The sequence below is a fragment of the Acomys minous genome (assembly GCF_964271855.1).
Source record: "Acomys minous genome assembly, chromosome: 10".
Classification (NCBI taxonomy): Eukaryota; Metazoa; Chordata; class Mammalia; order Rodentia; family Muridae; genus Acomys; species Acomys minous.
This window is the reverse complement of record NC_140491.1, coordinates 47030984-47048477: the sequence shown is the minus strand read 5'-3', so window position 1 is coordinate 47048477 and position 17494 is coordinate 47030984. Positions and strand designations below refer to the sequence as shown.

The 17494-nt window shown below is 45.1% G+C and overlaps 1 protein-coding gene across 4 annotated transcripts in view; it reads left to right on the top strand.

Moving 5' to 3' along the window:
• Positions 1–17494, top strand: part of OGDH (oxoglutarate dehydrogenase) — a 61369-nt gene that overhangs the window by 36910 nt on the left and 6965 nt on the right. For all 4 annotated transcript variants that reach the window (XM_084797313.1, XM_084797314.1, XM_084797311.1 and 1 more), the window contains 14 exons: positions 3246–3361; positions 6405–6559; positions 6743–6889; positions 7508–7598; positions 8062–8241; positions 9521–9649; positions 13742–13921; positions 14351–14503; positions 15179–15281; positions 15583–15711; positions 15991–16141; positions 16421–16548; positions 16636–16814; positions 17177–17248. In XM_084797313.1, coding sequence (XP_084653439.1) covers positions 3246–3361; positions 6405–6559; positions 6743–6889; positions 7508–7598; positions 8062–8241; positions 9521–9649; positions 13742–13921; positions 14351–14503; positions 15179–15281; positions 15583–15711; positions 15991–16141; positions 16421–16548; positions 16636–16814; positions 17177–17248 — 1913 coding nt within the window. The remainder of the gene's footprint in view (positions 1–3245; positions 3362–6404; positions 6560–6742; positions 6890–7507; positions 7599–8061; positions 8242–9520; positions 9650–13741; positions 13922–14350; positions 14504–15178; positions 15282–15582; positions 15712–15990; positions 16142–16420; positions 16549–16635; positions 16815–17176; positions 17249–17494) is intronic.

The window sequence follows — 17494 nt, the reverse complement described above, 5'->3', positions numbered from 1 at the left end:
CTTACCTAAGTCTGCCATCACAGACCTTCTGGACACTGCTTCTGTCAGGGGCACTACCTTGCTCCTGTTTTAGTCTCAGAAAGGAGGTAGTTTTAAACTCGCTCTGGGGTCTTCCCTAAAACCTCGATGTGGATGCTCCAGACTTGTAACAAGTTAGAGAGACAGAGAGACAGAGATGGAGACAGGGACACCACACAGCAGGAATCGTCTCAAGTTTCCTGGTCTTGTGAAGTTGCCCCCTCCGGATCCTCACATAGAGCAGCATCTGTGGGGCTCTGTTCTCTCTACTTCTTGAGATTTCTCTGCCCCTGATTCTCTCTACTCCTGTCTGAGATGTGGGAACAGAAGCTGTCTGCCTTCTTTTGGCCTTTCAACAGGGTTACCTTACCTTTTTTCCTACATACAAAGTCTGGAGTTTTTAGTTGGAATTAGTAAAGAAACAGAAGGAATGACTTTTCTACCTGCCCAAAGCATATGTGTGTGGGTTTCATTTCTCAAATGACTGGTGATCTAGAAATGGGTCCAGCACCTCTGCAGCTGCTCAGTGAGGCCCAAGAGCTGTGAATTCCACCTGAAGGACCATCACAGAGCTCATGCCTCCTCATTAGTTCTTCATGCTGTGGTATAGCAAGCAGCACAGTTCTCATCCGCACGTGTGTGCATGACAGGTTAACATCACAGCCTGAGTGTTTTCTATACTAAACAGTGTACTGTTTTGACGCTCTGGTCTTCTTTTTTTATTTGGTGATTGTTGGTGTTTTGTTCTGAAATATAGTCTTCCTGTAACCAACACCAATCCTGAGTTCCTGACCCTCTTGCCTTCACTTCCAAAGTGCTAGGATTATAATAACCACACCTGTTGAGTTTTGGTTTTTTTGTTTTTCCAAGTCAGGGCTTCTGTGTGTAGCCTTGGCGGTCCTAGACTTGCTTTGTAGACCAGGCTGGCCTCAAACTCACAGAGATGCACCTGCCTCGTGCCTTCTGAGTGCTGGGATTAAAGGCACGCGCCACCACACCTGGCCCTGGGCTGAGTTTTGTAAGCCTGGGAAATTTTCTCAAAAATAATTTTATTAAATCAAGCATGGTGGTGGATACCTGTAGTCAAAGCATTTAAGAGGCTGATATTGGAGAACTGCTGCTGAATCAAGGCACTTTGGTCTGTATAACATGAGCCTGTCTTTAAAAACACAACTACAGGGCTGGAGAGACGACTCAGAAGTTAAGAGCACTGCCTATTGCAGAGATCCTGACTTGATTACTAGCAACCACATCTATACTGGGATCTGATGCCCTCTATCTGTAGATGCAGGTAGAGCCCTCATATACATAAAGTAAATATTTTTTTTATTTAAAAATTTGTTTTAAAAAACAGCCACAGAAAATATTTTATTTTTTTCTTCATAAACTCTGTGGAGCTGTTGCTTATAAGCTGGGCTATAAAGGTAAGAGCTTTGTGCTTCCTAAAAGCCCATAACTGCTGTTCCTTTATTGATGATAAAAATAACAGGAAAAAGCAAGTGAGTAGGCTTAAATAAACCACTTTCACCACCATCTTCCTTTAGGTTTTGGGTTGGGGGGTTGTTTTTGTCTTGCTTTTGTTTTAATTGAACTTAAAAGGGCTTTTTAAGACTTGGGGATGTGCTGGTCGCAGTGACATAGGCCTTTAATCCTAGCACTCAAGAAGCAGGTAGATCTCTATGAGTTTGAGGCTGGCCTGGTCTACAGAGCAAGTCTAGGTAAGCCAGGGCTGTTATACAGAGAATCTCTGTCTTAAAAAAAAAAATCAAAGACCTAAGAGCTAGGCGTGGTGGCGCAGCACTCAGGAGGCAGAAGTAGGCATATCTCTGAGTTCGAACTAGGGCTATGTACGGAGATGCTGTCCAAAACAAAGGAGAAGATGCAATTCCCCAACTTAGCTAGAATCATGAGAGTCCTGGGCCACTGATGTTAAAGACTGAAAAGGTGTTTTTTACAAATCCCCCCTGAGAACCAGCACGTTAGTACACAGCTGTAATTCTACTACTCAGAAGACAAATGCAGAAAGATTACCTAAACTTCAAGGCCAACCTGGTCTACATAGCAAGGCCAGCTTAGAGCTTCATAGTGACTCCCAAGGGACAAAACAAAAAAGCCACCCTGGAGTTATGCTTGTGTTTGCAAGCTCCTTGTATTGATATGGTTCCCTGAGTTGTGGTCTCGCAGCAGCCCTTACTTATACTTAATTCAGGCAGGAACAATGATCCTGTTTTATCTCAGGCACTCAGACGTCAGGCTCTGCACACTGTCTGCTGGTTCCATTTTCATGTCTAGGGCCTCAGAAAGTGCTGGCATCAGGTCTTTAAGTGCTAGCGACTCTCAGACTCTGCTCTTTACTCTTCTTGAATTGATAAGTTATTTCAGAATAAGTGCCAAACTGGAAAAGGAACCAGTGCTGTCTGTCATTTGATAGTTTGTGCCTTCAGTGATTTCAAGATAAAATGAACATGATGCTGAAGAAAAGAGCCTCCTATTGCTACCAGTTTGAACCGGCTTCCAGATGAAGACCTGTAATGAGTGCTTCAGGAAGAGTGGATAGAGAAAGAGGGGTTGGCCTGTAGCTGACTAGCACTACATAGTAGTATAGATAGTAGTGTAGAGATGCCTACAATATCTAACAATTGGGATTCTCCAGGGAACGCATTTAGCATTAGCCCAAGCCTAAGGGCTGTTTACCTTTTCTTTGCTACCTCAGATGTACCCTGAAGGACAGTTCTCCCACAAGTCACTTGGTTCCTAGTGACTATTTCTCCCTCACTTTGTAAGCCCAGCTCTTTGTCACTCACTTTATAATATGAACTCATATTACTGTTAAATGGCTCGTATTTGATCTGCTGTTTCTCTATCAGTTCCTGATTTCCTACTATAATTCTCTTAACTTTTTATTTACTTTTTGATTGACTTCTTATGACTCTTTCCACCTCCCAAATTGTCTTTTATCTTGGGACTTTCAAGTAAATTTAACTCTAAATTGTAAATAATTGCCAAACACTGGACTAATATGTACAATAATAGCTTTATATAATCTTAGTGTATAGTTATTATTAAAATGGCTGGGTTTGATGGTAAATATTACTTGTTTTCATATACTTATATATCAGGGGTATATGATATATTTTTCTTTTTTTGCTCCTTGGGGCATCCCTTCTCTTCCCTTCCTGTAAACTGTGACCCATGCATGGCTGTGCCTTGTCCCTCATCGTCTGTAGGGTTCTATGGCCTAGATGAGTCTGACCTTGACAAGGTCTTCCACTTGCCCACCACCACTTTCATCGGGGGACCTGAGTCAGCACTTCCTCTGCGGGAGATCATCCGCCGGCTGGAGGTAAGAACAGTTTTTAGGAAAAGCTTACAGACTCGAGACCAGGCTCTTTGTTTGGTTTTGGTCCTGTGTTTTTAAAAAATGGAAAAATAAGCCTCCTCCCCTGTTTTATAGCTAGAAAACTACTTTTGGATTTAAAAAAACAAAACAAACCACCAATGTTTTCAGATCCCTCTATATTTTTTTTTAAGGTGCAGCTTGTCACCCTGGAAAATCCCAGTACCTGCTTACAGTCCTAGCACCCAGGAGGCAGAGGCAGGCTGATCTCTCAGTTTGAGGCCAGCCTGGTCTACAGAGCTATTGAGCATATGAAATGGGCAAAATTCCTGAATAACTTTTAACTGTTGAAGCAATGTGTTTAATATATTGCATCAAGTAAAGTAGGAAATTTTATTGTATATATTTCTACTTGGAAAATTGAACTTACTAAAGATGTATTTGCTAAGCTCTGTGTAATTACATCACAAGTTAACGCGCGCACACATCATGTGTGGGTAGGCATAGCCACCAGCACAGCAGTGGTGGGTTTATGTGCATACCTTATTCTGAGTTGGGATTGCTCTGAGAACAACGGTTATGGCTTAGGCTTTCTGGGATCTCATTATTTCTACTGGCTCTTGCTGACGTGGAAGATAGCCACACAGCCACACAGATAATGCCCCATATAAGTCAGTCCTCATATAAGAGGCTATGTCCCAAGTGACTTGGCTTTTCTATATATGCCAGCCTTTATCTCTCTTACTGATCTAATGCTGTCAGGACAATAACCAGAAGAAAGCTATTTATACATTTATACCAAGAACCTGTCTCACTTTCTAGAGGTCTTAGTGGGGATTCTTCCTCAGGTATGCACACCACCCCATACAAGCCAAAGCATCTAGTCCCTTCTTTTCCAGATCCTTCAGCACCTTCCTTCCCACTTCTGTGGAATGGAAGAGTGGCTGATGTCTCTCCTGATTTATTTCCCATAAATACTCTGAGTCCTGAGTAGTCCTGATACTGGTGTGAAGGGAAGAGGTAGATAGCCCATAGCATACTCAAGGGTTGCCTTCCCTTTCCTCCAGCTGATGGAAGCTGTTTGTCACATCTGGTAGGTCTCTAAAAAAAATTAGAAGCACCATTTTTCAACCCCCCGTAAACTAGTTTCATTAATGTAGGAGCTAAAAACTCCCTAAACTCACACAACTCCCCCAAACAAACGGAGTTATCCTAAGAATGGAGTCAAGGACAGAGGGGGGAAAAACATTATCTGCTGTCCAGATCTCCAAATGCATCTCTGAGTTAGTGGGTAAAGTAATGCTGATAAATTAGAAATCAAATAGAATTTTTATTTCTAGAGTCTCTAACTCAGAAGTTTCTCTGTGCTTTTATCTGTTTAGTAAAGGAATTCTGCTTACTGCACCTAAAGGGAGTAAAGGAGGGGCCTGGACAGCAGTCACCTGTGCAGGCTCAGTGCCGTAGTGACCAGGGGTGTCTTCTTTGCTCAGGCCCAGCCCGTCAGCAGGACACCAGGGTGACAGAAGTAGAGAAGCCAGTTGTTCACTGCACTAGGAGACAGCTCCTGTGACACTTGTGCTGAGTCATACAGAAGCACATCTTGTACTGCTGGGAGGCAGAGGCTGGAGGATCTCTGAGTTTGAGGCCAGCCTGGTCTACGTAGCAAAATGCCAAGACTACATAGTGAGACCTTGTCTCAAAAAACCAAAAAGAAAAAAAAACATCAAGTGGATTGATTAAAACACCTTCAATTTCAAAGGTCTTTCCAGTAATATGATTTTTCCCTTGGCTGGAAAGGCTGTAATCTGTTGTGGACAAAAGTTCAAGCAAAGCCTGCTTTGTCCCCACTGTGCTAAGAAGAGGCCCCTGACCACAAAGTCAACAAGCCTTTAACTGCCAGTGCCAGATGCACTCGCTGTCTAAACCAAATGGAGGCACAGAAAGGAGTGACCAGGGCGGATACTCAGACTATTTGAAGACAGCTGGAGTTGTGGGTCTGTAAAGTTGGCAGCATCAGACACCCTGTTGCCTTTGCTGTCGCAGTGCTGCTCCCTGATTTGCTTTCACACCTGTGTTCTAGGCCTCCAGGCTGGTGGCATAGGTGGCAAAGGCTCAGCAAGGACTGTGTGTCTGTGCAAGAGTACTAGAGTTGGGCATCCCTAAGATGAGTTTACAAGATCCTCTCCAGTTTCATAGGCTCTTCTCGTCTTAACTTTCTTTCCCTAAGAGCCAGCTATGTTGCTGGTCTCTGCCTTTGCAGAACTGACCACTACCGCCTTTCACAGATGTGGCTCCAGGCTTGTCAGGTCTACTCAAGAACTGTTCTTTTACTAGGGTGTGGTGGTGCATACCTTTATTATTACTTTTTTTGTGGTGCATTCTTTTAATCCAAGATTTTGGGAGACAGATACAGGTGGATCTCTGTGAGTACAAAACCAAGTTGGTCTACATAGTAAGTTCAAAGGCAGCCGGGGCTATATAGAGACCTTGCCTCAAACAAACCAAAAAAATGTCCTTTTTCCTACACTGTCATTAGAAGGACCTCAGAAGCTAAGTGTGACATTTATAAGATGGTAATCCAAGCACTGGGAGGCTAAGGCAGGAGTGATAGCTACATGATTTCTGCTTTCTATGGTAGCACCTCAGGTATATGGGAGAAGGAAGTTTGCTCCTCTCTGGCCTGGATAAAAGGGCAATTGGTCAGGAACTGGAGAGATGGCTCAGTAGTTAAGAGCACTGTCTGTTCTTCCAGAGGTCCTGAATTCAATTCCCAGCAACCACATGGTGGCTCACAACCATCTACGCTAGGACCTGTGCCCTCTTCTGGCCTGCAGGTGTACATGGAGATAGAGTACTCATACATTAACTAAATAGGTCTTTTTAAGGGGGTGAGGGGGCAGTGGATACCTTTATACCATGAGGTCTGGTTAAACATTCCCTTGCCTGTATGGAGGGTGACAGACAGGTAGATGGCTTCTTGCTGGCACACTGGAATACAGTTCATGTTCACCAATGACTCTTGTGTCCCTGTATGCACATATGTGGACAGATGGCTTACTGCCAGCACATTGGTGTGGAATTCATGTTCATTAATGATTTGGAGCAATGCCAGTGGATCCGGCAAAAGTTTGAGACTCCTGGAATCATGCAGTTCACCAATGAGGAGAAGAGGACCCTGCTAGCCAGGCTTGTGCGGTCCACCAGGTAAAGAGCTCCCAAGGAGATCCATGGCCCATTTGTGGGATATGGGTGGCCTGTCCTCCAGGGTGGTAAGCAGGCAGGAGAATAGCATTGACCTCCATTGTGTCCTGTTGTCACTTGAGAATCCCTAACATTGAGGCTGGCCCTATGGACATTGCTCTTCAAGTTGCTTGGTTCTCCATCCAGGTTTGAGGAGTTCCTGCAACGAAAGTGGTCCTCTGAGAAGCGTTTTGGTCTGGAAGGCTGTGAGGTGCTGATCCCTGCCCTCAAGACAATCATTGACAAGTCAAGTGAAAATGGAGTGGACTATGTGATCATGGGAATGCCACACAGGTACTTCAGGCCCGTGAGGCCCTGCTGCTCCTTCGTCAAGTGGCAGCTAGAGATCTGAGAGTGCCTGACTATATAAAGATGTGTTGTTTTCCAAGGTTTTTACCCTCCCACATCAGGATGACTGTAGAGTCTGTCTCAAAGCCAAATACAGTTAGACTTGTGTTTTGTTTCTAGTGAGTTTTGTTAAAATTAAATTCAAATGGACATGGTAGTATATGCCTGTAATCAATAGTACTTGAGAGACTAGAGCAGAAAAATCACAAAATTCAAGTCCAGCCTGGGCAATAGTAAGTTCTAGACTAGTTTTGCTGCACAATGAGAGCGTGTCTCATAAGTAAATCAGCCCATGTCATTGCGGCTGTCTCACTTGTAAGAATGACTGCTGTCTGAGATCTGGGGGAAGCACGGGGCTGGGGCTGGTAGTGTTGTTGGGACGTTCTGCCTTTCTCTTGTCTGTGGGTTTGGCTCATCGTGCCTGCTGGCCAGAGACCTGGTGTCCACACCAACTTTGGGTCACAGCTATTCTTGGGCTACAAACCAAGAGATGCTGTGTCCTGGGTAAGGAGCAGGGTGGAACAGCCTAGCCCTGGAGATTACTCACTGTTGCCTATGTCCCAGAGGACGACTGAACGTGCTTGCGAATGTCATCAGGAAGGAGCTGGAGCAGATTTTCTGTCAGTTTGATTCAAAGCTGGAGGCAGCTGATGAGGTGAGGTTCTGTATGGAGATATAGCCACTGTGGTTGTCTCAGCCTGCCTGAGACCCCCCTGGAACCACTGGGGTTCCCGATGTCTTAACCGAAATGCAGCTCCTCCGGACCATCTACAGTTTGCCTTTCTTATTGGAACCAGCCAACCTCCTCTACCCAGCAGCCTTATATTCCTCCTGCTGGGACAAGAACATTCCTCTGCCCAGCTGACCATAGTTGTGCCTGGGAGAGATGATACTGGGGAAAGCCTTCCCATCCTCCTGCACTTGGCCCTGGGAGTTGCTATTGAGAATCAATCTCTCCAGCCAGCATCACTTGTGTTTTTTTGCTGTTCTTTTGTTTCTCTGTGTGCCCTTGGCTGTCCTTGACTCACTTTTCACATCAGGCTGGCCTCGAGCTTACAGACAGCCACCTGCCTCCGCCCCGCAAGTGCATGTGGCTTACTTGTCATTTTTATCATCAGGGTTCTGGGGACATGAAGTACCACCTGGGAATGTATCACCGCAGGATCAACCGTGTGACCGACAGAAACATCACTCTGTCCTTGGTGGCTAACCCTTCCCACCTAGAGGCTGCTGACCCTGTGGTGATGGGAAAGACCAAAGCTGAGCAGTTCTACTGTGGAGACACTGAAGGGAAAAAGGTGAGTGCCCTCAGAGGCCTGTGAGTAACGCTCCTTCAGCCCTGTATTTCACACTGTGTTCTCCCGGTGTAGTCTCACTTCTTCCTACACTTTGATCACCAAACTGGGTAAAGGTGTGGGGCTCAGGTGTCAGGAAACTTCCATGGCATTTCCTTCTTGTGACAGGAAGTGCTGAATACAGGTTGGCTTGCTCAAATATAAAAATTCTTATCTGACCATAATCTTATTTAACCTCAGGATAGAATTCTTAGTTGTAGTAAATTGTATATTTGTGTTGTTGAGTTGTTTAGTTCTTATTAGTAATGTAAAAACTAAGAAAGCAGAAAAAAATTATTTGATGTACATGGTAATGTACATTGGATGATATGTGAAAAAGACACTGTCAGCCTTCTCTCAAGGATCCTTACTCTCTGTGAAGAAAAAAAGGTAAATAAAAGAAAAGTGGAGAGGGGGCAGGGTGTCAGGAAGTCAGTGATCAGTTAGTGAAGCAGAGCTGCAGAATGAACCATGAAGCACTTTAGAATAAGCATCCATAGATGTGGGATCAAGTTAGACGAGGAATAATTGGCTGGGCATGGTGGTGCATGCTTTTAATCCCAGCACTCGGGAGGCAGAGGCAGGCAAATCTCTGTGAGTTCGAGGCCAGCCCGGTCTACAAAGTGAGTCTAAGACAGCCAAGGCTACACAGAGAAACCCTGTCTCGAAAAAACTGAATGAATGAATAAATAAATAAATATTTAATTGAAGAAGCAATATGATTTGGGGAGGTGGAAAGAAAAGAATGTTCCATGGAGATTAAGATGGAGAGAGGGTTGAGACTTTAGCAGGGCACAGTTTGGTAGGAAGAACCAATCATCTTACTAGGGCCTACAATACTTGTTTATTTATTTAAAGACAAAGTCTCACTATGGAACAGGCTGGCCTCGTCTAAGAGGTCCTGCCTCAGCCATTCCTGAGTGACAGGGTTATACACATGCAGTGCACCACCATACCTGGTTTTGCTATTTAAAATACTATAAATCAAGGCTGAAGAGATGGTTCAGCAGTTAAGAACACTGACTGCTATTCCAAAGGACTGTGGTTCAAGTCCCAGCACCCACATGGCAGTTCTCAACTGTCTGTAACTCCTATTCCCGGGGATCCAACACCCTCACACAGATACACCAATGTACATAAAATAAAAAAAATAATTAAAAAAAATTTTAAACATTGCAACTCATTTCAGCCACTCGTTTTGTGGACTCAACAGTCAAGATGTGTTGTACTTGGTCTTTTGCAGGTGATGTCCATCCTGCTGCATGGTGATGCTGCCTTTGCTGGCCAGGGCATTGTGTATGAGACCTTCCATCTCAGTGACTTGCCATCCTACACAACCCACGGCACCGTGCATGTGGTTGTCAACAACCAGGTAACCTCAGCTGTCTGTCTAGCTACATGTCTTCCTCCTCATTTAAAACCTTCACTGTTTGATGAGTGTGTATATAAGTGGGTTTTTGTTAAAACATGTGGTTAGAGAGCTGGCTCAGCACATGCCGGCTCACAACCATCTATAACTGTGCTCCTAGGGATCTGATGCCCTCTTCTGCTGTGTATGCAAACACCCATACACATAAAATAAATAACTAGGAAAATGTCTTTGGATAACACAGAAAGCCACTTTTTAGAGTGGAAAGATTTTAATTACCTTATTTAAGGAGGGCATTGTTTTAAGTATTTTTGTCTAAAGCCATAGTTATAGGTAATTGGTTTTCTCTTTAAGAAACCAGAGTCCTATATACATGCCTTACTATCTACTCTTTATTTACCACATTATTTGCTGATGTCATCACAGTCTTTTAAAACAGCTTAGTAAAAGTAGTTAATACAGATTGTTTCATAAAACAGGCTTCTGATCTTAGGTTTTCTTCTTTCTAGATCTGCTTCAATTAATAATATAGTTCTCACAGCTAAGATTTGTCCAGTGTTGACACATTATCTATTTCCTATTGTGTCTTCCCATTGAATTGTCTCACCCAATACATGTAACTCTCCCTGACAGATACTCAATATAAATACCATATCAGGCATCAAACAGAGCAAGTGCCACTGTGCCCAGTAACACAGAACAGTCCGCTGAAGGATAGGGGCTCAGAAAGCCAAGAAGGAAGGCAAGGGTGAGGCGATAGCAATTCTCTGTGTACTTGATGACCAAGGGAAAGCTTAAAGATCAAGTAGACAAATGGTGGGGGTGGGGCAAGCAGAGGAAGTCTGTAGTCTAAAGGACTTTATCCATCCCAGATTTTAATATGAGCCTGAGCTGCCATCAGCCAGTGTCCAGAGAAAGCTTAGCCTCCAAAGCACGTGGCTGTGGACCCAAGCTCAAGCCCCAGATCCCATAGAAAAAGTTGTATGTGAGGCCTAGAGAGATGGCTCAGCAATTAATGAGCACTGGTTATTTTTCCAGAGGACCCAGGTTCAATTCCCAGCACCTACATGGTAGCTCATCATTGTCTATAACTCCAATTCCAGGAGATGCAAATCTTCTGGCCTCTGTGGGCACACACATGATGCAAATACATACATACATACATACATACATACATACATACATACATACATACATACATAAAACAAACATAAAACATACATACATATAGGCAAAATACTCATACACATATAAATAAATTTTTTAAAAGGTACATATGAAAAAAGAAAGAAAGGAAAAAAAAGTGCATATGATTGCACACACTTATAATCCCAGAGGTAGAAAGCAGAAGACCAGAGGCTCTCTAGCCTAATTCTTGAACTCAGTCAAGGTCAATGGAGACCCTGTTGTCTCGAGCCAAATAGACGGCAACCTCCTGATAAATATAACACCTGAGGTTGCCCTCTGCCCATCACAGCAGGCCTGGAGAGAGGCTTAGTGGTTACAAGTGCTTGCTGCCGCTTGCTGCCCTTCCAGAGACCTGAGCTGAGTTTCCAGCACCCATGTTGTTTAAAATGAAAAATTAATATTTAACATTCCTAGAAATTAATACAGCTGCAGTTTTCTTTACCCAGCTAGTTCCCCAATGATGACACAGAGAGACTATGACTTATTTATAGCTTTAGGGCACAATAACTGGACATTATAAATCTATTCTGATGCTCCATGGCTAATCTATTTTCCTCTCAGCCAAAATTTCCATAATAAGTACTGGGTGTGGTGATGCACGCCTTTCATCCCAGCACTCAGGGAGGCAGAGGCAAGTGGATCCCTGTGAGTTCGAGGCCAGCCTGGTCTACAAAGTTAGTCCAGGACAGCCAAGGCTATACAGAGAAACTCTGTAATCAAAAAAAAGAAAGAAAGAAAGAAAAAAAAAAAAAAGAAAGAAAGATGGAGAGATCCCCATAATACTTGTGTTTTGGTTTTCTCTGGAATCGGGTCTTTTCTCATTAAGCCTCCTGGACCTCTTTTCATGGCTGAATCTCCCACTTCCTCTCTCTCTCCTCCCCTCACTTGGAAACATGTCCCCCCTTATTCTTTCTAATGCCCAGCTACTGGCTAGCTAGCTTTTATTGGCAAAGCAGAGAACAAATGGTTATCGTGTTTTTACAAACTTGAGACAGGAGATTCTTAGAATAAACATTCCAATGCATTGTCTGGATTGAAACCAAATAATGCGATAGAGAAATCAACATTTGAGTAAACAAGAGTAAACTTTACACAGTGTACAATATCATTAATGCCAGCAAAGTTTGGAGGCTTCAACTTCAACCCCTTCTCCCGGCTTCTGTCGGCTCCCACACACGTGTATCAGGCAGCCACAAACAGACACACACATCCATAAAGTAAAATAAGTATCAAACAATCTGTGCCTATTCTCAGTTCCTCTCCCCTGCTCCGGGTAACGACCATTTTACTTCCTCTTATTTGTTGCTACTCTGGGTACGTTATTTACGTGGCCCCTGTAGTACTTGTCTTCTTAAGGTAATAATGTTCCTTCACTAACCTAAGACCTTCACTGTCCATCTATGTTGTGATGTGTTAGAGTCTGCTTTTTAAATCTGAATAACATTTTGTTAGGAATACAACAAATTTTGTTCAGCTATCCATGTGCAGACACTTGAGTTGCCTCTACACTTACCTGTTGTAACTAACGCTGCTGTGGATGTGGCTTACACATACTCTTCAAGACCCTCCTTGTACTTCTTTTGGCTATACACCATGAGTGGAGTTGCTGACTTACAGAGTGGTTCCACTTAAACTTTTATTTGGAGTTTTTTTTGGGGGGCGGGGGGTTGTTTGGTTTTTAGTTCTCACTCTGTAGGCTAACCTGGTACTCATAAGGTAGACCAACCTAGCCTCAAATGTATAAAGATCTTTTTGCCTCTTGAGTGCTGAACAATTTCAGAGTTTTGTGTTTTCACAAATGTCCTTGGATTTTAGCTGTACTTAACTGAGGATGATGACACTCACCATTAAGCCCAGCAGCGAGGCAGAAACAGACAGATCTGTGGAGTTTGAGGCGATCTGGGTCTACACAATGAGTTTCAGGCCAGCCAGAATTACAGCATGAGACCTTGTTTCAAAGAATAATTTAAAGAAAAAAATAGTCAGGGCAGTAGTTAAATAGTTCATTTGGTAACTTGCTTGCCACACAAGCATGAGGACCTGAGCATAGCATTGGGGAGGCGAAGACAAGCACACACTTGGAACGATCTAGTTATCGATCCTAGCCAAATTACAGGGTCAATGAGAGAAGACACCGGACATTGATGCTTAGCCGCCATTGTACTTGCGTGTCCCCACGAGAACAAGCCACACCATATACCACCCCCACACAAAGAAGTTGGGGCGAGAAGGGAGATAATTTTAAGACATTTGGCCTCTCTAACATTATCTTTTCTGTTTCAGTACTAGGGATCAAACCCAGGGCTTTGTACACACTAGGGAAGCGTGCTACCTCTAGCCTATTGTACATGTAGCAGAGGAGTCGGACAGGTGTGCACTTGTGAAGCAAGATCTGAAACTTATACTTGTATACATTTGCATAAAAAGATCATCTAGAATGGAAAATATGGGGGCTGGAGAGATGGCTTAGAGGTTAAGAGCACTGACTACTCTTCCAGAGGTCCTGAGTTCAATTCCCAGCAACCACATGGTGGCTCACAATGTTTACAAGGTTTTCACAGTCTATAATGTGATCTGATGCCCTCTTCTGGCTTGCAGGTGTACATGCAGGCAGAGCACTGTATACATAATAAATAAATAAATCTAAAAAAAAATAAATAGAATGGAAAGTATAAAAATGTTCATACTACAACCTAGCTCCTCTCCCAATTCCCTATGTTAAACATACATGAATTTTGTTATCAGAGTAGAGGAAAACAAGCCACAGCTAAGAAAGAAGCCACTTGGGGCCCATGCTCATAGTAGCTGAGTAGGAAGTACAGGCTGGGCCCAATACTGCCTCCACCTTCTGTACCCTCTACTACCAGTTTCAGGTACTGTTGCCAGATCATTTGTTCATAATTACAGATTGGCTTCACCACAGACCCTCGGATGGCCCGCTCTTCTCCCTACCCAACTGATGTGGCCCGAGTGGTGAACGCCCCCATTTTCCATGTCAACTCAGATGACCCTGAAGCTGTCATGTATGTATGCAAGGTGGCAGCTGAATGGAGAAGCACCTTCCACAAGGATGTTGTTGTTGATCTGGTAAGTGATGCCACAGTAGCTGTGTCCAAGCAGAGGGTCTGGCCTGTCCCTCACTCACCTGGGGCTTTGCAGTGTCATACTGAAGGCAGGATCCTTCTGGTACCAGAGTGATCAGATTCAGGCTCTCCTCTGAATACTGCTCAGGAGAGCTGTATGGCCCATCTGGTCCTGTCTAAGACTGTTTTATAAATAAAAAATTTCTATTCCAAAGTCACTCTCATTATATCTCATTCACTAGAGCAGATTTGATAGTTTAAAAGAAAGAGAAACAGAATCTTAGCTGTAGAGGAAGTAAATTAAGGCAAAGCAGTCACAGTCATGTTGCCATCAAACAGATGAAATGTCAGATAGACACACACACACACACACTGTTGTTCTTTGCACAGACCAGCCACAGCCGCTCACCATCTGCTCTTGCTGTTCTGACAGGTGTGTTACCGACGCAATGGGCACAATGAAATGGACGAGCCTATGTTCACGCAGCCACTCATGTACAAGCAGATCCGTAAGCAGAAGCCCGTACTGCAGAAGTATGCAGAGCTGCTGGTGTCCCAGGGCGTCGTCAACCAGCCCGAGTATGAGGTATGTCCTGGCAGGCCTTTAGTGGTGTGACAAGGTAGAGAAGATTGTTTTAGGCCAGTCTTTTGGGACCCAAGTGAAAGCATGTGAAGACTTGACAACTATAGCATTTCAGCTTCTATGAGGATCTAGGGTATCAAGATGCTTTTTAAAGGTGGAAGCTGAGAAAAGTGCTCTAGAGATGAGATAGTGGCTGCCCAATAGGTTCTCTCTGTCAACACTGTTTGGGTTGAGAGATTATGAACAAGGGCCCATCCAGCTTGGTAAAGATCCTGTACGATCTGCACAGAGTACTCTGTCCCATGCAGACATTATGGGCAGATGTTCTAGGCACATGGGATGGTGCCAGGGCCCAGATTGGACAGCTGCAGAGGGAACAGCTCTAAAGCCCAGTCCTCTAAAAACACATAAAACTGAAACCAGTTCTTAGGAAAAAATGTTTAAGGCTCAGACTAAACAGAATCTCCAGCTCAGTGAGGCAGGGAGTGAGGAGCACAATGTACAGGCATCTTTCAGATGGTGAAGAGGCTGTGTGTGTTGGAGACTAGCAAGTCTGAGTAAACACAGAGGCTGGTAGTTGGGTGTGCAGAAGTGCAGAGGCACTGAAAGGCCGGGGTGCAGTAGGCCTGTACAACACGTGTGCTGTACTCAGCTGCGTATTCCCACTCACTCTTCTAGGAGGAAATCTCCAAGTACGATAAGATCTGTGAGGAGGCATTTACCAGATCCAAGGATGAGAAGATCTTGCACATCAAGCACTGGCTGGACTCGCCCTGGCCTGGTAAGCAAGGGACCACCCCCACAGCGACTGCTTGAGAATCGGCTGTAACATGAGGCCTCTCTTCCAGAGAGCTCCTGCCTTCTCTTCTGTACCTACAGCGCACAGTGACGGCTCCATTTCAGCTAAGCCTCTGCAGTCACCAGGGGTCACCAAGGCTGTATTACCTCTTAGCTTTCATTTACCCAAAACCATGTGGTGCTGTGCTGAAGTTTCTATAAAGGCTGGGCTGTTGCTCTAGTCTGCTCTGTAGATGTCCTTTCCAAAGCAGATGGCATACCTCAGCCTGTCTTCGTTCTCCTAGGCTTTTTCACCCTGGATGGACAGCCCAGGAGCATGACGTGCCCCTCCACTGGCCTGGAGGAGGATGTCTTGACCCACATTGGGAATGTGGCCAGCTCTGTACCTGTGGAGAACTTTACCATCCACGGAGGTAACCAACCCTGCAGTTGGCTGTGGGAAGACTGGCCTAGCTCAGCACCTCTTAAAGAAGACAGGTTCCCCAGCCATGCCCTATAGCGACTCCCCTGTCCAGAGACCCCTGGCTGTGTTGGTAGACTCGGCTCCCACTCAAGTTCCTTCAATTTGAAAGAAGCAACTAAGAGGTCACCACTCTGCTATCCTAATACTGGTGACAAAGGCTGTGTTAGCTGTCTACCTGGGCTGGGCCTGCAGTCCTGTGAATGCTCTCTCTTGCTCTCTTTCTCTGCAGGCCTGAGCCGGATCTTGAAGACTCGCAAGGAGCTAGTGACGAACCGGACTGTGGACTGGGCCCTCGCAGAATACATGGCGTTTGGATCACTCCTGAAGGAAGGCATCCATGTCCGGCTCAGTGGCCAGGATGTGGAGCGGGGCACCTTCAGGTAGTAAAAATGTTTACCCTTCAGTTCAAAATCAAAGGGAGGGGCTTTGGTATCTCTACTCCAGGGATGGGGGGAGTCATTTCCAGATAAGTCACTGCATCCTCAATTTTTAGGATGCCTTACCTTCCCCCTTTTGTTGCGGATGCTCCGTCTATATGCTAGGAGGGGTCTACCCTGCAGTATCTTAACAGAAAGCCAAGTTGTCACAGCGAAGTCTGTTAGTGCTTCAAGGTTCCAGTGCAATCTGTGCTCCTTACTAATCTTGTCCTTCCGCCTCAGCCATCGACACCATGTGCTCCATGATCAGAATGTAGACAAAAGAACCTGCATCCCCATGAACCACCTTTGGCCAAATCAGGCCCCCTACACCGTATGCAACAGCTCACTGTCTGAGTATGGTGTCCTGGGTAAGTCCAGCCCCAACCCCACCTCAGTCTTCTGCATTCCCTGCCTGGTGCCCTAAACATGTCTTTCTTCTTTCCTGTCCATCATAGGCTTTGAGCTGGGCTTTGCCATGGCTAGCCCTAATGCTCTGGTTCTCTGGGAGGCCCAGTTTGGCGACTTCAACAACATGGCACAGTGTATCATTGACCAGTTCATCTGCCCAGGACAGGCAAAGTGGGTGCGGCAGAATGGCATTGTGTTGCTGCTACCTCATGGCATGGAAGGCATGGTGAGAGCTTCCCCTTGCCCACAGTACTCAAGACCTCACAAGGACCTGTCCAGGACCCCACCCCAAACAAAGACCAGATGGTTCTGTTGGTCCTTCCCACCCATTTCAGATGGGAAGACTAGCCCTTTGGAAGGCAAGCATGGCCCATCTCCATGTACCCTGCACAGCTGTCTCTGGATGAGCAACAGATAGTGCTGATGCTCCTGAGTCTTAAACACCCAGATCCCTCACCCCTGCTGCCTGTGCCTTGCTGGTGGGAGGGGGAGGAACCAAATGAGTTCTGATGTCAGGAAACAAAAACAGAAGTACAGCAGATGTTAGCATGTGAGAACTTGCAGACTAACTTGTGTGTCTGGTTTCAGGGACCAGAGCATTCCTCTGCCCGCCCAGAGCGGTTTCTGCAGATGTGCAATGATGACCCAGATGTCCTGCCTGTGAGTAGAGTGGACCCTGCTACTCAACTGCCTGGGCATCTAGGGGCGGATTCCATTTGGATGTCCTGAAGGGTCAGATCTCAGCTGACTCTTGCTGTCTGACTTAGAGATTGGAGTGGGTGGACCACTGTGGCCCCATGCCTTCTGATCTCACTGAAATAGACTACTTCATTTGTTTCCTGCTCTTGCAGAAGGCCTAGAAACCTGGCCTTAACTCTTATGTGACATTGGCACTGCTATGGTCAA